Source organism: Archocentrus centrarchus, unplaced genomic scaffold (genome assembly GCF_007364275.1).
Source record: "Archocentrus centrarchus isolate MPI-CPG fArcCen1 unplaced genomic scaffold, fArcCen1 scaffold_24_ctg1, whole genome shotgun sequence".
NCBI classification, from domain to species: domain Eukaryota; kingdom Metazoa; phylum Chordata; class Actinopteri; order Cichliformes; family Cichlidae; genus Archocentrus; species Archocentrus centrarchus.
The window spans coordinates 4,640,036-4,662,022 of NW_022060254.1; the positions used below are offsets into that span (position 1 = coordinate 4,640,036).

General features: G+C 43.0%; 1 protein-coding gene across 1 annotated transcript; it reads right to left on the reverse strand.

Moving 5' to 3' along the window:
- Positions 1 to 1,670: 1,670 nt before the first annotated feature.
- On the reverse strand, positions 1,671 to 17,587 carry LOC115775780 (NLR family CARD domain-containing protein 3-like). Its single transcript, XM_030723312.1, is given in 8 exon segments — positions 1,671 to 2,203; positions 2,379 to 2,425; positions 6,221 to 6,394; positions 7,149 to 7,322; positions 12,885 to 14,682; positions 14,784 to 14,982; positions 16,057 to 16,148; positions 17,302 to 17,587. Coding segments are annotated over 8 exon segments (3,303 nt in total).
- Between the last annotated feature and the right edge of the window lie 4,400 nt (positions 17,588 to 21,987).

Genomic DNA, 21,987 nt, shown 5'->3' on the forward strand with positions numbered 1-21,987 from the left:
TCCTTGGATGCTTCATAACTACCGTAAGGACTGTAAAAGCTGCACCAGTAAACTGATGTCTCTGTCAGTAAGAATGCTGTAAAACTGACAGTGATGAAGATGATGAAGAGCGGCTTGGAGCTATTTGATTTTTAAGACCACAAGCATAGATTTTTGTTTTTCAACAGCCAGATTATCAAATCAGTGTTTCTCTTCCATTATGTACAGTGGATTTGTTTGTTTGTTTTTTCCTTCACTGTGTTTGATTCTGTTTCTGTTGTCTGTGATGTTTGGAAAGGTTTTCATTTTCACATGGATGAGCTGCTGAATTCAAACCAAATGTACCTGCAGGAACAAATAAACTCACCTGAACCTGAAGCAATCTGATGTTTATGCTGATGAATATGACCACACTGACACACATTTCCTCTCACTTTGTATTTGTTAGTAATTAACCAGAGGCCTTGATATCTGGCCATATTGTTGTGAATGTAACTCAGAGTTCAAGAGATCAAATGTATATGTACACATGATTGCACTAATAATAATAATAATAATCTAGTCTGCTCGCTTACTACTTGTGAGGGATTTACACAAACCAGCCAGGAACCCACTGAATGGTTTCAAAAAAAAGTTCTTAATTTATTACAAAAATTATCTCCAAAAAATTATAAGCTGGGCCCAGAACAAAAGTCAGCAAACAAACTTCAACTCAGGTAGGAACTCGAACACAAAAAAACCCCCAAACAAGACAAAAGGGGAACTTAAATAGTGGCTGATCAGACCACTGCTGACAAACAGAAGGGGGTAAACAACTAACAAACAAAACTTAATTAACAAACAAATTGCCCCCCTCCCCTTACAATCAGATGGTAGAACCCACTAAGGAGTTTATGCCGGCCATATAAGGAGAAGGGCAGCTGGAGCTTCTTGTTGTCCTCCAGCAGCAGCTCCATAGAAACAGCCCCAATCAGCTTCAATGTGGGTGACAACAGGTACGGCTGTCACACTACTTAAGAGTAGAATGGGAGGCAGAGCCTTCAGCTTTCAGGCCCAGAGTAGATTTTAACACAAATATTTGTACTTCTACTTAAGTGCAGAATGTCAGTACTTGTGCCACCTCTGCAGAGCTGCGCATCAACATCTGATCAATATGGAAGTTCATATTTCTGTCATTGGATCAGTTCAAAAGCAAAAAGCATGTAAATGTGCTCTTATTGTGAAAAGGTGCTTCTGCTGAGAGCTTCCTTCCTGTCCTGCTTCAATCACAGCTTCCAAAAAGGAGTCAAACAGTAAGAGCATGTGGAGAGGTTGGAAAAATGCCATTAAGAAAGAGAAATCAAAAATTTGGATTGATTTGAATGAGCTCAGACTTGTTGAAAATGCAGAGGAGCTGGTTGTGAAGTGAGCTTCAGAGAAACACAACATCCTGATATTCACTGTGAAGCTTTGAGTGGAAACAGACAGAAAAACAACATGTGGATCCTGGAATAATCACAGCTTCCATCTTTAAAGGACTGAAGAGGAAGAAGTTTACAAGGAATCATTGAGAACAGTTTCAAACATCAACTGATTGAATCCATGAATGTGAAAACGTGTTTGTGAGTGAAAGAGACAGACATGTACAGACTGAACTATCTGTTCAACAGTCAGAGTGTTTCTCTAACAGGAGGACGCTCTTTACACTCAGCTCAGCACAGACACACTGAGGAACCAAATCCAACCCAAAACCCAGGATAAAGAGGTTCAGTGAATGTGGAGTTGAAGGTGTGGAGGTGGATCAGAGTGTCAGACGAGACTCTGTAGAAGGACAGAGTGCCAGCAGGACAGTCCACATACACTGCTACTCTGTTAGAGACGGAGGAGGAGGAGGAGGAGGAGATGGATGTTTTTATCTTATTGTGCCAGACACACTGAGGACCATCATCGGTGCAGTATAGACTCCAGGACTGATCATTGTGTCCAAACACACAGTCATAACTGCCTCCTTTCCTTCTGATTCTTCTGTAACTCACTGAAATATAAACGTCTCCTCTCCACTCGACCTCCCAGTAACAGCGACCAGTCAGACCATCTTTACTCAGCAGCTGAAGATAACCATCAAATCTGTCTGGATGATCAGGATATGACTGAACCTCCTCCACATGTGTCACCTTCCTGTTGTTGTCACACAGTTGTAGGTTTCTGTTCACTGTGTTTGTGTCGATTGTGAGTTGACAGGAATCTGATGGAGAGAACAAACACAATCCAGCTGCAGTTATTGATCCATCATCTGTTCATTGATTGACACTTTGATGATGACTCCTGACATCAGAGATGTGAATGAGTGATGTGACAGTTTGAAGATGGTTGAATGTGTGCTGGTTTGTTTTCATCAATCACATTAAAAACACACTTACACTTCCTCAGACCTGGGCTCAACCATCGGACTCCAGCAGGCTCCGCCCTGAAAGGAGGAGGGGGGTCAGAGGTTATTTCCTGTCTTCCTCTGAGTGTCTGTGTCTCTGTTTTCTACATGTTTTTGTTCTCGCTTGGTTGCACAGCTAATTTCCCTTGACTTAGACTTAGACAGACTTTATTGTCATTCAAATTTACACTGTACAGTGTGCAATAGTCTAAAATTCTAAAATTTAAAGTGTCAATGTTGTGTGTAAAATATAGTGTAAAAATTTGGCAATAAAATATATAAACAATATATACAGTAGCAGCAAGCTCACAGCAACAACATATTTCACAAAGTAAGTTGTATGAGGTAGTTAAGAGGAATAAGCAGCATTTATCTAGCGTTCAGCAATCTTATGGTATATGGAAAAAAGCTGTTTCTGAATCTGGCTGTTCTGCATCTAAGACTCTGGAGCCTCTTTCCAGAGGCCAGTAACGAAAACAGTCCATTGTAAGGGTGGGAGGGGTCTTTGTAGATGTTTTGAGCCTCGTTGCCATGACCTGAATGGGTGGAAGTGAGATTCCTATTATTCGCTCCGCTGTCTTCACCACCCTCTGTAAGTACCTCCAATCAGAGGCGCTGCAGGCTCCTGCCCAAACTGAGATACCACTGGCCAGCATGCTCTCTATGGTGCCCCTTTAGGAGATGGTGAGAATCGGAGGGGGGAGGTGTGCTCTTTTCATCCGTCTCAGGAACAGCATGCACTGCTGGGCTCTTTTAACCAGAGCTTCAATGTGAGTAGTCCAGGTCAGAGTGTTTGTTAATTGTACCCCCAGGAACTTCGTTTTGCTGACAATCTTTACTGCTGTGTCATTGATAAGGAGTGGTGTGTGGATGGGTTTGGTCCTCCTGAAGTCGATAATGAGCTCTTTGGTTTTCTCGACGTTCAGGGCCAGGTTGTTGATCTCACACCATTGGACCAGATGGTTCACCTCATCCCTGTAATTCAGGTCGTTGTCATTCTGGATTAGACCCACAACCCACAAAGGGCCAATAAAAGTGAAGCTGTGAGCACCACGAGGGATTATTGAACTGTTCTCAGATCAGCATCAAAATCCTGCAGCTGCAGGTCTGACCCGGCTACAGGCAGAGGCAGTGATGGCCAGTGGGAGCCTGTTTGAACACTCTGGAGTTCATTCTTTGAAGCTTTCAGTCTGGATGTTGTGTGATGATGTCATTGGCTCCGTCTCTAAACCATCCATCAAGGCTGCTCTCCCTCTGTCACACATCCACTCTCTTCTTCACCTCTCTTGGGCGTTGCCATCCACCATGGAAGGCTGACCCCGTCTCCCTAAACTGATGTGTGGGTTAGCGCGTGTCCACTCTGATGAACTTCACATGAATTTTGGATGAACAAAATGTGTCAGTAAACATGTCAAAACGGCGACTTTACAGAAAGTGAAGAAGGAAGGAAGCTTTAATGCATGAAAGAAGATTTGCTGAGAAAAATAAAAACAGAGGTCAAAGTTCAGAGCAGAGCTGACCCTGCTACTTCTGTGCTCTTTAAGCACTGCTACAACACAACACTGTGACGCTGACAAACTGTGTGTTAGACAGTTGTGTGTTAGACATCCTCATTCCAAAAGCATCAGAGTTTGTGTTCAGAGGCTGCATCACTGCAGGAACAGTGAATCTACAAGAACATCATCCTAAAGATGACCTTTGGCCTTGATGCAGTGAAATCAATGAAACAGATGATTTTGGATCTGAAAATGTAAAAAGCATTTATCAAAAAAAGCTGAGCTCATTTTCCCCGGACACGGTGCAGAGACTTTGAGGTGCATTTGAAATGCAATAAGTCTCCTTATCATCAACAACTTTCCTTTGAGAGCAGCTAGAAGCCTTTAAATAATCACATTTGCTGTTCCAACCATTTGATGCACGAGGGCTGAAGCATCAATTGTTACTGAATAAATGTCTGAATCTGTAGAGCTCCTAAATAAAAAGCTTTAAATATCTTCAAAGAGGATCAGAGTGGATCAACTGTTACTAAAAGCATCAATGTTGAGACATAAAATGACTTTTGTTCTCTCTTTGCTGCCTTTTGCTTGCTCATCACTGCCAATGGTGACTCTGTATCTGCTGCTGACTTAGTGAAACATACAGGCTGATGTTACAAAGATCACATCTGTAAATAGTTTATTTTACATTCACAATATTCTTCATCTATGTGAGCCTCATAAAGTAGTAAGGACAACGCTGTTTCTACAGACTCGAGGAGTCTGAGTCAAACACACACGGAGAGAGCCGTGGAGACGACGAGGAAGGAGAGAGCAGAGGAGATGAAGAGTGCAGCAGGACCATGAAGAAGAGAGAGAGGAAACCTGCGCTGGTAAAGTTTAGAAGCTGAACTAAATGCTGCAGCATGGCTCTCACAGACGATGCTTCATCAACATGTTCCAGTTTCTCTGAAGCTTTTCCTCCTGCTGCTGACAATAAAAACAGGAACAACTCAAACTGTACTGATTGATTATTTCAGGATCCTCGTGTGACTTCAAGCTTTAGCTCATACACAGTCTTTGACATTTCATTTAACTCTCAAATACAGGAAAATCCGAAAGGTTTCAGTGTGTAGCAAAGGCCCTGGTCAGAAGCTTCCAGAAACATGTAAGGGTACCAGAGCGGGCCTTTACAGGCTCTGGGTCAGTGCCCCTACCACCGTTCCTTCACAAGTCCCAAGTGTGTAATCCTTAATCAAGTGCTTCTCAGTTATTTTCTGTTATACCCCCCCAGGAAGAAGAAAACCTTTTGTGCCCCGCACTCTCCGGCGCGAATATAAATAGTCGCTGCGGAGCCTGCTCTACACTGTGAGTAGGAAAAAAAAAACAAAAACATGCATCATAGAGCTATTACTTACTGCGCACACGCTGACAATGAGAGCGCCACTGCCATCTACTGTTGTGGATGCGCAATTACACTTTATTGTAGTACGGCAAAAAAAAAGCATGTTCCCCGGGGTCAGAGCCCCCCCACACACACACACACACTATTTGAGAAGCACTGCCTTAATCCAAGAACAAGTGACAGCAGCAACAGCATCCAGGAATAATTCAAAAAGCCCACCAATCCTGACACGGACACACCGTCCAATCAGCTTGTCTCTAACAAACACTCTCTCACTGTCTGCACCTGTGCTTTGCTCCCAGCTGTCTCGGGTTTGCAGGTAGCTCCCAGTGGATATCCTGCACCTGGGTCATCTCTAAATGTGTTTATTTATTGCATTGTTGTCACTTCCATTATTTTATAGTGTTTACCGGCTTTTTAAAGCACACTGTGACCTTTGTCTCTGAAAGCACTAGAAATCCAGAAATGTATTTGTGCATGGTTGCTGCCTTTAAATGTAAACATCTCCCTGTAGTTGTCAGCTTCTATCACAGCTCTGATTAGAAAACTTTCATCTTTGATCAGTTTGTTCTTCTTTGGATCAAGCTAAGCTAACAGTTTCCTGCTTCCAACGTTTGTATGAAGCTAGGATAAATATGTCCTCGGCCTCTCTGTACGCACAATAATCTGATCTAAATCAAGCTCAGAGGGAAAAATGAGTTTTCCCAAAAATCCTACACTGTTAAATATACTGAGATATTTACAACTTGTTCCTGGAGAAGTTCTCCTTGGAGGGCCCCTACATTAATATCCCTTATTGTTCAGTTCAAAGAGTATTTTTGTTGTGATCAAAGGAAAAATGTTCCTGCATGTGTGATTGTTCATGTCACATGAGCATGAAACAAACAGGAAGTGAGTGAAGGACACAGGAAATGTTTCAAGCTCTTCCTCCTGTATAAGACATTCTCTCCATACCTGAGAGTGTCCAGTCTCCAGCGTGGATTCTTCAGTCCAGCCGACAGCAGCTTTATTCCTGCGTCTCCTGGATGATTGTAGCTCAGGTCCAGCTCTCTCAGATGGGACGGGTTGGAGCTCAGAGCTGAGGCCAGAGAAGTACAGCCTTCCTCTGTGATCAGACAGCCTGACAGCCTGCAGACACACAAAAGAATAATCCATCTGTGAGCAATGATTTCCTGTTTGTCAGATACAATAACATCTATCCAGTTCCATCCATTCAATTTAATTTAGCTTTATTTATAAGTGACAATTCCCAACAGACAACAGCAGTCATCTCAGGTTGTGTAACAGTGTAAGGTAACACCCTACAATATTTGAGAGAAAGCCCCAACCATCAGACAATCCACTGTGAGCAGCACTTGGTGATGGTGGGAAGGAAGAACTCTCTCTGACAGAAAGATGCTTCCATTGAAAACAGGCTCCAGGAGGAGCATGAACCATGACTGGTTTCAGTGTGAGGGGAAAGAGAAGAAAGCAGAGAAACGGTTAACCAATATCACCACTAACCTCTTATTATTGATTATTTATATGAAGACATTTCTATCACAAGTTTCCTGAAATTTTAGGTCTGAATACATAGGTTATTAGATACGCAATCATTTTTATTAATGTCCAACAGACACCCAAACATGTAATTTGGACAGTATCCTACCACTATGAAAGGAAATTAGTATGTTATGGATGCAAATAGCCCTCAATCTGTAATTGAACAGGGCATGAATTAATTTTTGTTTAACAAACAAAAATGTGACTATAAAAATTTTATAGACAGTAATTCTTAGCTTTAATAATCCACCAAAAGGTAAATAAAACGGTCCCTTGATAATTCTTTAAAGGTTAGCTATTGTACAATAATGTGACTCAGTGGAAAAGACTGAATCCTCACCTGAGAGTTTCAAGTGTACAATGAGATCTCTGCAATCCAGCAGAGAGAAGCATCACTCCTGAATCCTGCAGGTTGTTGTTACTCAGGTCCAGCTCTCTCAGACTAGAGGATTGGGAGCAGAGAACTGGGGACAAAGTTTCACAGCTTCTCTCTGAGAGGGTACAGCCACTCAGTCTGAAAATTAAAACATTAAAAAAAAGTGTTGTTAAAGTGGATGTATCACCCTGGTGTAGCCTCTTATTTCATCCTCTAATTCAGTTTTGTTTATATGGCACCAAATCACAACAACAAGGCACTTTATACTGCAGGTAAAAAGTCCCTACAATAATTACAGAGAAAACCTAACAGTCAAATTGACGCCCTTATGAGCAAGCACATGGTAACAGTGGGAAGGAAAAACCCCCTTCAGCAGAACCAGGCTCAGGGAGAGGGAGCCATCTGCTGTGACCAGTTGGGGGTGAGTGGAGAAACAAAGGACAGAAGACACACTGCGGAAGAGATCCAGAGATTAATAATAACAACTAGTGATTAAACGCAGGATGGGGTATAAAAAGAGTAATAAGAGGTGAATAATCCCCCAGCAGCCTAGGTCTATTCCAGCATAACTAAGGGAGAGTTCAGGGTCACCTGATCCAGCCCTAACTATAGGCATGATCAAAGAGGAAAGTTTTAAGCCTAATCTTAAAAATAGAGAGGGTGTCTGTCTCCCAAATCCAAGCTGGAAGCTGGTTCCACAGAAGAGGGGCCTGAAAGCTGAAGGCTCTGCCTCCCATTCTACTCTTAAGTATCCTAGGAACCACAAGTAAGCCAGCAGTCTGAGAGTGAAGTGCTCTGTTGAGGTAATATGGTGCTATGAGGTCTTTGAGATAAGATGGTGCCTGATTATTCAGGACCTTGTATGTGAGGAGAAGGATTTTAAATTCTATTCTAGATTTAACAGGGAGCCAATGAAGAGAAGCCAATATGGGAGAAATCTTTCTAGTCCCTGTTAGTACTCTAGCTGCAGCATTTTGGATCAGCTGAAGGCTTTTCAGGGAACTTTTAGGACAGCCTGATAATAATGAATTTGTGGGAGGCCCTATGATGTAGCAACGCGAGACTTCATGAATCGCGGCAATATTGTACATGGTGGGGTCACTGTAAATACAAACTGTTGTGTGATTAGTTTTTTTTTTTCTTTCCGCTAACTTATTACTAGACAGCCTAAAAACAAATAAACTTAGTTTTCTAACATAATTTCAATTATTTTCAGCACTCTGGAGAATGGTGATGAGGACCTGGAGTGTTTGTGATTTTATATTGACCAGTGTTTTGAGTGAGTCGTCAAGGGGAAAACGGATAAAACGCTGACTCCCTCCACCAGGAAAGGAACTCCATCTACAAAAAGAAGCCACCCCGAAGATTCCCCTGAGACAGTATCTTCACCTGCCAGCAACATTTAGGAGATTGTGGAGTCCATTAATAACAAATTGTTAAGCTTTGACGCCAGCTTGGCCCTGGTTGAAATCCTCCACAAAGAGGTTCAGGCCTTGCGGGAGTCTGTTGAGTTCAAGCAGCAGCAGGTGGAAACACTCACTGCTGAAAACGGGAGTTGGTGAATTCCCTCACTGAGGGAATGACCCGACTCCCAGAAGAAAATTAATTTAATAAAAAAGAAATGGTTATCGAGGTTCAGGCCTGCAGAATGAGGGAAAATCTTGTGTTTTCAGGCATCCCAGAGAAGACAGAGGAGGAACCGGAAACTACAGGGAAAGAGTTTATCCAAACTCACCTAAAGCTCCCAGAAGACACCGTGAGGAACATCGCCTTCCATAGAGACCACCGTTTGGGAGGAAAGCGACCTGATGGACGCAGACCCAGAACAATCGCAGCCCAATTTGAACACTATAAACAAAGAGCTGGTGAAGAGCCGTGGCCAGGAGGCGAGAGGGACGGACTTCAGCGTAAACAATCAGTTTCCAAAGGAGATCCTGGAGTGTCGCAAGGTCCTGTTCCCCATTCATGCAAGGAGGCTCCCGGGCTGTCATCGTTGTGGACAAACTTTATGTGAACGGACAGCTTTACCGTGACCAAACCACCACGCCATGGCTCTAACGATCATTCAGGTGATCTGTGTCCATACTGACATTTCTTTCTGATTCTCTCCGCTTACTCTCATCTTCATTAGTTATCTGGGATAATAGGCACATCTGCATAGGACAGTTAATGCCGATTCAAGTCAGCATAGTGTGTCTTTGTTGTTGTTTGCTCATTTGTTTTGAGTTTTCTCCTGTGGTTTTTTTATGTCACTTTTCACACCCCTTCCCTTTGTTTGCCCCACTCAGCAATTTGATTGCATTTTATTAAATGCTGCGATTAGTCACACAAACATACAGTGCACAGCTATGCAGGACGGACACACATCAACATACAGCGGGCACACACACACACACACACACACACACACACACACACACACACACACACACACACACACACACACACACCTTTAGTGGACACGCAACACTGCAACAGTTAGTTTTAACATGAGCACACGTGGTTTGTTGCATGGAATGTACACAGAGTTTGTTAGAGGGAAAAAATTATTAATCGATTAAACAATTTAAAGGCTGATGTTGTTCTTCTACAGGAGACACATCTGTCCAGAACATCTGCTCACATACTGTCCTTTGCACAGTTCCCTCATGTGTACTCAGCCTGCTACAACTCCAGACAAAAAGGTGTATCTATATTGATTAACAAAAAGATAAACTTCACAATTAGGAACATCACATTAGACCCAGAATGTAGGTTTATAATACTTAATTTATCTATTCAGAATACAGATTTATGTATTGATAGTATATATGGGCCAAATGTTGATGACCCCTCCTTCTTTCATACCTTCTTCACTTCACTCTCGGATCACTCTGACTCCACACTTGTAATAGTAGGGGAGACTTCAACCTGGTACTTAATGCAGATATTGACAGGCTCAGTACAGCAGTGAGTCAGAGGAACTGGCAGTCTGCAGACATTCTTAAACAGTACATGAAGGATTTTGGTCTTTGCGATGCTTGGCGTTCACGTCACCCCACTCTGAGAGATTATAGTTTTTTTCTCACCAGTACATCACTCTCACTCCTGCTTAGATTACTTTTTAGTTAGCATTCCATGATGATGGATATCACAGACACTCAGATTCATCCAATCACTATCAGTGATCATGCACCGGTGTCTATGTCTCTGACACAGAAAAGAGTCACACCAACAATCAGGAACTGGAGATTTAATACATCATTACTTAAAGAACAAGGTTTTATTAATTATTTCAAAAAGGAGTGGGCTATATATCTAGAAAATAATGATCTGCCAGGAATATCACCATGTGTTCTTTGGGAAGTAGGAAAGGCAGTAATGCAGGGCAAAATAATATCTTACTGCTCCCATAAGAAAAATAAAGAAAAAACACTTGTGTTAGAATTAGAGCAGAAAATTAAATCTTTAGAAACTGCCTATGCTGCTTCACCACACGAACATATAATTAACAACCTGAGGAAACTGAAACTGGAGATAAATGAAATAATTGATAAGAAGACAATTTCTGTTACAGACAAAAACTTTGAAAATGGAAATAAATCTGGAAAATTCCTGGCTCACCAGTTAACACTAAATAAAGAAAAAACAGCTATTTTTTTTCTATTAAAGACTCAACTGGTAACATTACTCATGACCCACAACAAATAAATAACTCTTTTAAAGACTTTTATGAATCCTTATACTCATCACAGATTAATCCATCAGATGCTGCCATTGAGGAATTTCTTAACAGTATAAATCTACCAAAACTAAATGAGGAACAGGGTGCAGCTCTGGAGTCACCTCTCTCAATGTCTGAATTCCAAGAAACCCTATACATCTCCCAAATAATGAAGCCCCAGGTCCAGATGGTTTTTCAGCTGGAACCCCATTGGTGGAAAAGCGGCCTTTGAATTCTCTGTAAGCAAATTTCACATACTGGTGGAAGTGAGGGACAGCAGTTTTCATACTGGCCTGACAGAAGTCTCCAGCCACAATAAAAACTCGCTCTGGATGTTCAGATTGCAATTCACTGATAGAATGATAGAGGACATTTTGGGCTTCTCTGGTGTTTGCGGGGGAAGGGGGGGGGGGGGCAACAGTGAACTACCTAGGTAGATAAAAAGGCCTACATTTTATACTGAGCAGCTCCACGTCAGGGGAGCAGTGGCTTGAGATCTTTACTGCATTATTACACCAGTTGTTATTAGTAAATAATCAGATCATTGCCACCGCTGCAGCAATCCGAAGCAGTGTAGGAATTCCAGAAGGGATGCATCAATGAGTCCAAACACCCCAAACTCTTTAAATCCAATAGCTCCTGGTGGTGATATATATGTTTGTGATATCTATGCTGCAGATTAGTAGTCAAATTGTGCAAAATCACTGTGCTATTTGTCTCTAACTCTCCAATACTAACACGAGCTGTAGGAGCCACAGCCGAGCAAGGCACTGCCATCTTTATATTCCACTCCTGGAGGGTGGGTGCTGCCCTCGCGGTTGGTGTTACTCTGGGGTAATGTTCTCCCAGGCCCCGGGCCTGCTCTCCGCTGCCCTGTGGTGGGGTGTGGGAAATGAGGGTACTTACTGAGCCACTCAGCTGGCTCTCTCCTTCTGGGGGTAGTCTACTACTTCTGATCTTATGTCTCCTGGCCCTTCTCCTCGCCCCACCTCCCCATATAACACATCACTCACACATGTAGGGCCTTGGGGCTGGGCATGTGTGGAATATAGGCCACAGTGAGTAGGGCCCTTAACATTGCTTTGCTTGCTGTTCTGCACTGCCACCCTCCCCTCCCCTTTTTAATTAGACTATAGACATTATGGCTAATGACACTTCACCATACACATAAGGTGTTTATGGGCAGACGTGTCCCAGAGGTTGCACGGTGGCTCCACTCGCTACTTCACTGCTGTCTGCCCCTCAGTTTTATTTACACTTTAGACATTGAGGGCTTTTCAGAGGTAGGTGTAGGTGAGCACTGCTGATTGACAGTCTGGTGCTCATCAGGTAGCTGTCCCCTCAATTTTAATAGCACTATAATTTTCATACAGACATACTCACGTTTTACACTTTATACACTTACATTTTCTGACACATGCACTCAACATTTCATCTTCCAGCTGAGTGCGGAGGGAAATAGACAGATCTTTTCATTCCCCTGTTTCCTACACCCGCGCGGGGGGGGGTTGGCTAAGGTGTCGGGGATGGGGCTGACTGCACTCTGGAATGACTGCTGGCCCCAGAGGCACTTATTTGCCCACGCATCGGACGATGGGTTGATAAGTATGGGGCTATTATTGTAGCAAAACATGTGTCCATGTTCAGATTTGTGTCTGTAATCAGATTTGTAAATGTGCAAAGAAAGTCTTAAAGTTTTTCTCAAGTCACTGAAAACACGCACAATTCAGGACACCCAGCTTTCCACTTGGCTCTTTTTACACTGTGCACCGATTTATCCGTAATTGTGGGTTTTTTCACCCTCAGTCACGCTCACAGAACTTTGATCAAATTTTCACCCACATGTGAAACATCGACACTTTCAGCTGCTTTGAAACATTAAGGGATCATATGCCTCATTTAGTGCTGATCATATTTTGTTCTTATTTTTTTTCAATGATCAGTAGCAATTACACAGGTTATGAGATAAATAAAGGTATAGTAACATATTTACTTACAGAGCTTTGTTGGAGGCTTTGACCACTGGCAGCAGCCTCAGCAGAGCCTCCTCTGAAGCAGAGTATTTTTTCAGGTCAAACACATCCAGATCTTTTTCTGATGACAGTAAGATGAAGGCCAGAGCTGACCACTGAGCAGGAGACAGTTTATCTGTGGAGAGACTTCCTGAACTCAGGGACTGTTGGATCTCCTCCACTAGAGAACGATCATTCAGTTCATTCAGACAGTGGAACAGGTTGATGCTTTTCTCTGCAGACAGATTCTCACTGAGCTTCATCTTGATGTACTGGACTGTTTTCTGTTTGGTCTGTGAGCTACTTCCTGTCTGTGTCAGCAGACCTCGTAGGAGACTCCGATTGGTCTGCAGTGAAAGACCTAGGAGGAAGCGGAGGAACAAGTCCAGGTGTCCATTTGGACTCCGTAAGGCCTTGTCCACAGCACTTGGATGGAGAGATTGTAGTTTTGGTTTAAATAATTTGGTCATCAGGAAGGTTGTTTGTTGTTCTTCCAGCAGATTGACTCCAGAGTTGATGAAGGTCAGATGGACATGAAGAGCAGCCAGAAACTCCTGAACACTCAGATGGATGAAGCAGAACACCTTGTCCTGGTACAGCCCTCTCTCCTCTTTAAAGATCTGTGTGAACACTCCTGAGTACACTGAGGCTGCTCTGATATCGATGCCACACTCTGTCAGGTCTGATTCATAGAGGATCAGGTTTCCTTTCTGCAGCTGATCAAAAGCCAGTTTTCCCAGAGTCTCAATCATCTTCCTGCTCTCTGGACTCCAGTGTGGATCTCTCTCAGCTCCTCCATCATACTTGACCTTCTTCACTTTGGCCTGAACCACCAGGAAGTGGATGTACATCTCAGTCAGGGTCTTGGGCAGCTCTCCTCCGTCTCTGGTTTTCACCACATCCTCCAGAACTGTAGCAGTGATCCAGCAGAAGACTGGGATGTGGCACATGATGTGGAGGCTTCGTGATGTCTTGATGTGGGAGATGATCCTGCTGGCCTGCTCCTCATCTCTGAATCTCTTCCTGAAGTACTCCTCCTTCTGTGGGTCAGTGAACCCTCTGACCTCTGTCACCCTGCCAACACACTGAGGAGGGATCTGATTGGCTGCTGCAGGTCGTGTGGTTATCCAGAGGTGAGCAGAGGGAAGCAGGTTCCCCCTGATGAGGTTTGTCAGCAGCACATCCACTGAGGTGGACTTTCTAGGGTCAGTTAGGATTTCAGTTTTGTGGAAGTTCAGAGGAAGTCGACACTCATCCAGACCATCAAAGATGAACACAACCTGGAAGTCTTCAAAGCTGCAGATTCCTGCTTCTTTGGTTTCAGTGAAGAAGTGATGAACAAGTTCCACCAAGCTGAACTTTTCCTCTTTCAGCACATTCAGCTCTCTGAAAGTGAATGGAAACATGAACTGGATGTCCTGGTTGGCTTTGTCTTCAGCCCAGTCCAGAGTGAACTTCTGTGTTAAGACTGTTTTCCCAATGCCAGCCACTCCCTTTGTCAGCACTGTTCTGATTGGTTCATCTCTTCCAGGTGAGCCTTTAAAGATGTCTTCTTGTCTGATTGTTGTTTCTGGTCTGTCTGGTTTCCTGGATGCTGTTTCAATCTGTCTGACCTCATGTTCATCATTGACCTCTGCAGCCCCTCCCTCTGTGATGTAGAGCTCTGTGTAGATCCGATTCAGAAGGGTTGGGTTTCCTGCTTTAGCGATGCCCTCAAACACACACTGGAACTTCTTCTTCAGAGCAGATTTAAGTTTGTACCGACAAACTGCAGCAGGATGTTCTGAGGTTATAAAAAAAAAAAAATCACTTTGTGATTTATAAAGTGCAAATTAAATGTTTTGAGTCATCCAGCAGCCTCAATCTTTAGAAAACTCTTCTTACTGCTCTGCAGATGCTGAGCCAGCTCCTCCTGCTTCATTCTCCTCAGGAAGTCCAGTGTGATCTTCATAAATGCCTCTCTGCTGCTCCTTCCCTGCTCTTCATCCTCCTTCTCCAAGCATTCTGGGTAATCTTGACTCAGACGCTTCTGGATCTTCTTCAGCTCGTTCTTCACAAAAGTGATGATGTTTTCCTCCAGCAGCTGGAACAAAATATGTTGGATAAGAAACAGATCAGAAACTCATCAAAAGCCAGAGGCCACAGCTCTATCTCCAGTAAAGGTATTTTAATCCTCTTGCAAGAAAATTAAAGGAGCTTGTACATCATTACAAGTTCGGTTTGTTCTCTCCTCTTTTTATACACACACTTGAGCACATGAACAGGAAACAGGAATGCACATAAACAAAGGAAGTAACAGAAACACTGACGTCTTTCAATGCGCTCTTTAGTGCGGTCTCTAAAGGTCTGAGTTAAATGGAAAGCTGAATTTGCTTTTTTCTATAGCTATAATTAAACACATTATCTTCACACTTCTGTCCTACATTTCGTTACAAAGAAACACATTCTGTACAAAGGTCATAAGGTTATAGAAAAACTCCCTCACATAGGCATTCTGTAACACAGTCAACTTAAATGAGCAACACATATACATGTAACATAAGCATAATAATAATACAAAAATCATTATCATACTATTACAGAATTAATTTTTCCAACAGAATACCAATCAATCCGATCATTATAAAGAAAAAAACTCACAGCTAAGATCACTGACATTAAAACGATTATAAAAATTATTGAATTCAGCTGACAGCTCAGCATCAGTTTTGCCACTGAGGGAAATTAAACACTTATTTGATTTCTATCCCATAATAGACTTCAGCCCTTCCCAAGCAGGCAGAGATTTACCCGCTTTGAGCATGAACTCAACTCTGTCCTTAGAATATTTCTTGGCAGTTTGAATTTCCCTTTCCACTTGTTTTTGTAATTTATTGTACTGGGTTTCATCACCTAGATTGAAGCTAATGTTATTTGGACTAATGGCCCTCTTAGGAGATTTGGAGACTCATGGCTTATTGTTTGGATAAACAACAATACACTTCAGAGGATCATCAACTCTTCACAGATCTTAATGTAGGCAGACACCGTGTCTGTGAGCAGATCCAAATCTTTGCAAGAACTTTTAATAAACGTCCCAGTCTGAGGCTCCAAAGAGCAGCATGGAGATGACTGTGAACAGAATAGATGTAGAAGTAGTTGCTGTACATGTACAGACCATAAATATGGAGTCCAGGTGTGTTTGATGCTGCTGGGCAGACTGACCACTGGGACCCTCTGAGCTCTCCTGGTCCACGCTGTGGAGAAACCATCAAAAATTGGTTCGAGCACAGGAGAATTTTTATGAGAATGTTTCCCAAGAAAAACCCAAATTCAAGTCCTCTTTAGGACAAACAGCTGTGAAACATTTAGCGAAGGTAAAAGCAGCCGTCTGAGAGATCATTCGTTCCTCCCTCAACTCAACAACTTGAGATTTGAACTTGAAATTCGTGATTCTGGATCCAAACTTCAAATCAATTCAATTTTATTCATAGAGACCAAATCACAACAAACAGTCATCTCAAGGAGCTTCTATTGTAAAGGGCATGTAGTGGAAAAACTCTGCCAGATCAAAAACATGCAGACCTGCTATGGTGACCGCTGTGACCTTAGTGTATTCCTGGTTACCTTTAATTAATCAGAGTCAGGAAGAGCTGACTGGACCAATATCAGAAATACTGAGTACTGCAGGAGCCCAGGGATATAACATCAATAATGAAAGACACCACAATAAACTTGGTACAAAATGTGGATTCAAACACATTTTTAAGATCAGCTGCTCCATCTTTCAGGGAGGTTCTCTGCGTCTTTTGGCTGAGGTCATGTGAGCTGCATGTTAGCCAATCACCTGTCACCTGTGTCTGCTCAGGATGCATTCAGGTGCAGGATTTAGTGTAGGTCAGCTGTGTTTGGACTCAGCTTCATGTGTGCAGAGTAAGAAGCTACTTCAGACAGACACACACAGCAGTAACACAACACAGCCTGTGTGGACAGATCAAACTTTAGTTTCAATGTCAGAAGATTAGACTTTAAGTTTTATTTGGTGGATTTTCAGAGAGGAGAAAAGTGAAGAGCAGCTTTTGTTTTTACAAGTTTACAAAAACCCACAATAACCAGAGTTTGAGTCATTTTGATGCTCAAAGTTTTAGGAGTAAAAGTGAAATCTGTGCAGTAAAGTTGGTGTTTCCATTGATTTCACTGCAGAATGAACCCCTTTAACTTTCTACAACATGACTGATGGAAGAAAAAATGATCCCGAGCATCACTTCCTGTTTGCTGAAGTGGATTTTCAGCTCTTTAGAAACCAAAGGCTTGTTTTTCAGAGACAGTTTCAATGGGATTGAGGGAACGACGTGTTTGCACTGCAGTTTCTATCCAACATCAAACAGTTAAATCAAAGAGTTCATGTTACAAACAGCTCACCTCTCTGCAGCAGAGGGACACTGGCCTTTAAAATCAAGGGGAGGAGTTTTAGACCGGTCACTCTTTAAGGACACACAGCTGCATTCAGGTTCAGGTTCTGGTTCAGGTTGGTTCCTGTGAATAATGATGCAGCAGTGATGTGAGTGCTGAGCTGTGACATGGAGAAGAGTCATGGACAGTTAGTGACGGTCATCTCACCTCTGAGCTTTGGTCTGGCTCTCATGTTCCCCACACAGAGTGGTTTTAGAGGGAGGGACTCCCTCCTCTCTGTCCTCACACTGATCCATGCTGCTGAATTCACACCAGCTCACACACACTTTCTACCTTCACCTGCAGAGGAAACACACATCATTCATGTGCATATACACTGACAGCTGCAGAGTTCATGTATGATGTGTTGGACTAACATCCACTCCATCTGAGACACAGCTTTCATCAGTTCACTACAAAAAGTGTCCCAGAGAGCCGATTTCAGCCTCCAAATGCCTCCATTCCTGGAGTCCTACAAACCAACAGGTCCAACATGACTGTAGACATGGCAGAGAGCAGCTTTATTTCAGGAACAATGCCCAGGACCAAGCTGCTGCTGTCAGAGGCTTCACACTCTGACTGCTAGCTGCTATACAAACACACACACATGCACACATGCGCACACACGCAAGCACACACACACACACAGCAGCAGCCTCTGACTGCTGCACATGTTCATAGATTTATTGGTGAGTTAATATGGAGTGTGTTTGTAGTGAAATCTGTTTCATACATTTATGTTTGATGTTATTGATGTTGCAGTGCACTCCATGATCACCCTGCTGATGTTCACCTTCCTGCTGTCCGATTCAGCCTAGCAGTCAGGTTTAATGGCTGTGGTCTCTCAGCCTCAGATCATCACACAGCGATCAAACAGCTCAGTTTCTCCAAAGTCAAACTAATGAAGCAAACAAAGATTTTCTCCTCTCTGTCAAACAAAACTGTCCAAAATGAGCCGAACTCACAGCGAGCCGGAAGCCATTTACCATTAAACATTTAACAGCTGCTCACTTCTGGCCTTGGAGGCCACGGTCCCTGAACATCCAGTAACATCCGTCCCTGTTTCTCAGTTCCAGCTGTGAACTATGGAGCGGCAGATTCCTGCTGGAAATGAGCTCCACACAGCTGATGTTAGCCAGGAAAACATTTCAGACTGACTTTAATGGAGAGACGACGGTTTTCTTCCAGGACATAAAAACACATTTTTTTGTTGAAGAAATCAAACATGAGCTGACCAAAGAGGAACGTTCATGAAGACAAACTGTTAAAGGAGGAAACAAAGCAAACTTACAGTTTCTGCAAACAGAGCAGAAGAAGAAGCTCCACTCCACACCTGCACACTAAACACTGACACACAGGTGAGCTGCTTCACAGCTCGTCTCTGACACACAAACACTTCAAACCATAAAAGAGTCTCAAGCTGCAGCTTACAGGTCAAAGATCAGCTGCTGCACCCTGATGTGACTTTAATCTGATCAATTGTTAACCTGCAGCAGCTTCCTGCTCCGACTCTGACCAGCTGAACACACCTGAGAACAAACAAAGCTCCTCTGACGCAGCCACAGTCAGACTGTTATCTGAACATTTCTGCTGCAGAGCTTCAAATGTTCAGCAGCCTGTGTCTCTGTGTACAGTCCACTAGATCCAGTCAGAGCAGCAGCTGCTCCAGTGATCCAGAAGGAACCATGTGACCTCAGCAGCAGCTCTCAGAGATGTTCCTCCTTCACCTGTACAGGAAGCACTGAGAGCAGAGCTTCAGTATTTCCTCTGATTCTGAGGTCGTTCATAATGTGCAAATGGGCAGAGAAGGGGTCAGCTATTTTCCTGAGGACCTCTTCCCACCCCCCACATTTCTAAATGCAGCGAGCTGTTGTTTTTCTTTTTTTTTAATGATGCTGCTGCTGTCACAGCCATGATGTGTCAGCTCTGTTTGTACTGAAAGGACGCTTTTCTATGACAATGACATGTTTCCATTTAAATAGAAGCTCGAGGGAGCAGACTGGAAACCAGCTCCTGTACAACTCATGCTGCTGTGAGACATCAGCAGCAGCAGGTTTACTGTTTGACAGCAGTGAGGTCGATTTACAGACACACAATTTACAACATGGAAGCACGTAAGGACACACACACACCAGAAATAAGGTTAGTACTGAGAGCAGAGCTGAAATCATCCGTCCAATCAGTGATCAGCATCAACACCTGAAGGAGGCCACAAAGAGCAGAGGTCATCAGCTGGAGATGATTTGGAGCCTTTCCTGCCCCTGCTTATTTCAAATGTTTCACTGGCATCAAATTTCAAATGTGTGTTAAAAACAGGAAAGTTTCCAGTTTCAGCTTTGATCTGTTGTCTCTGCAGGATTTGACCTGAAATATGGACGCAAGTGACTGCAAATCACTGCATTTGCTTTTTAGGGACAATTTCTAATCATCACAGGAAGTGATGAAAGATCGGGGAATGGCTGTTCTGCTGGAGGAGGAAATCAGCTGACTGGGAGCAAACACACTGAGGCCACCTACAGGACAAGTGGGGAACAGCAGGGATCTGAAATCAAAGAGATTTTAGTGAGTGAGAAATTTCAAAGAGTGACTGCAGATGGCTGTGAGTGATAAAGAGAAGAAAAATCCATTTTATGTAAAGTTCAGCTCCTTCTGATCAATGTTTTTATCATGTGAACATTTAGAGCTGATTACAGGATCATTGAAGGGCTGCAAACATCTTTAATAGTGTCACTCGACGAGTTTGTCATTGATCTAACTGGATAAACACTAGTAATGATGTTTAAAGATGAATTATTGATGAAGCTCAGCAGAGCATTAATATAACTAACATGTAGTGGACATTAATGGTATCCCAAGATGACGGCACGCACAGACGCAGCGGCTCACGGCTCTTCCTTTCGGTGCTCTTTTTTGTACTTTTTGTTTTTCTTATTTGTTAGTTTTTGTGCATTTGTTTCCCTGAACAACTGCTACACACGCCAGGATCCAATCTGATCACACCAAGTTTGCACTTTTCTGTAAAGGCAGTGGCAAAGCCAGTGGTTCAAACTCTGCAGCTTTTTATCAGTTTCACACATGGAATCATTTTCATTTCTTACAGGAAGAATTCTCCAACAAGGTTTTCCAACAGAATTCTTTGTCTTTCATCCATTTTGAGAGCAGCTGAAGCCACAAAGCTGAAGTTCCAGAGCCCAAACTAACCAAATGTAATGCTGCTGTTGATCAGCACAATAGTTTGAGCTCTGCTAATGGAGTCACTGCAAAGATGTGTGATGAATAGTAGGGCCTTTGGTGCTGCAGAGTATGAGTAGTAATTGAACTCACCTGTGGAGGAGGAGATAAAAGGGAACAGGTGTAGCGATGAGAGCTGTTCCGGTGAGGCGTGGCGCTTTTAGGTAGCTAAGGATTGGGTATTAGATATACCCTTTCAGCCAGTTGTGGCTAAATTTGATTGAAGTGTGGTTCAGTCATTTGGAGTGGAACCTCACCTGTCCATTGGAATCATGGTGCAACTGAAGTTCCTTCATCTTGGGAGAAGACCCCTGAAGCCAAGGGTGTGTCCAAACAACCAAGGGGGGTTTCTATATCTAGACCCCACGGGGGGTCTTGTCACCTGACCGGTACTGTGGCGGTCTGTTTGGGTTGCAGTGGTGTTATGAAATAGCACGTGCTGATTTTCGTTTTTGCAGTGATTGGGTGCAGTCGTTTTGGAGAGAGAACCTTACCTGAGCTGGTCTTTGATGTCTGTTGTCTGGGGTTGTCATACCGAGTTCCTCTTAAGAGATTTTAAGTCTTAGAGTATAAATAGTTATATTATTAAATTATTATATTATTATATTATTATTTAAGTTTTCTGCCTAAATAATTATTACAGATGTTTCTAATGAGAGATCAGCCCTTTGACAGGAGCCTCTTATGTCTTTCCATGCTCAGTTTCTGAAAGTGCCCTCTGCTACTTTAACATCCACAATGAGCTCTGCTCTATCTTTCTGCTGCTTTTTCTCTCCTCATCCTGCACCTTCATGTCTCCTGTCCTCTGTCCAGCTTTTTGTCCTTCAGCTGCTCCTGTAACTTTGATCTTGCACTTTGATCCATGTTGATTGAATGTGGTTTTGTCTCCTTAGTATTGGTGCTTGTGGTGTTGTGTCTGCATGTTTCTTTGTCAGAGGCTCATTTGTGTCTGCATTGGTTCCTTTCAGCTTCTTTCTTTGTCTTGGAAGCTCCTTTTTTGCTTCCTGACATCTTTGAGCTGCTTGACTTTGTCACACAGCTTGTGTTTAAGGGCCTTCGTGATTGAGCAGCTCTGCAGTAATCAGGCCTGAGTGTGGCAGTGAGACTGAAGTCAGCTTTCCAACAATCTGCTTCATCACAGTTCATTGATCATTGAACACGAGGGGAAATGAGTTTTTCCCACAGGGCAGGTAGGTTTGGATGACTTTGTTCCCTTAATGCATGAAATGATTGAAAAACTGCAGTTTGTATTTACTCAGGTTATTGATGATTAATATGAATTGATGATTTCCCTCCTCTTTGTTTCTTTGTTGCTCTTTTTCATGTCTTTATAAGTTGCTGCTGTTGCAGAGAATTTCCAGCACACGTGGTTTCTGAGCGCAGCGGAGTCACGTGACCGCGCAGCAACAAACCACAGCTGAGGAAG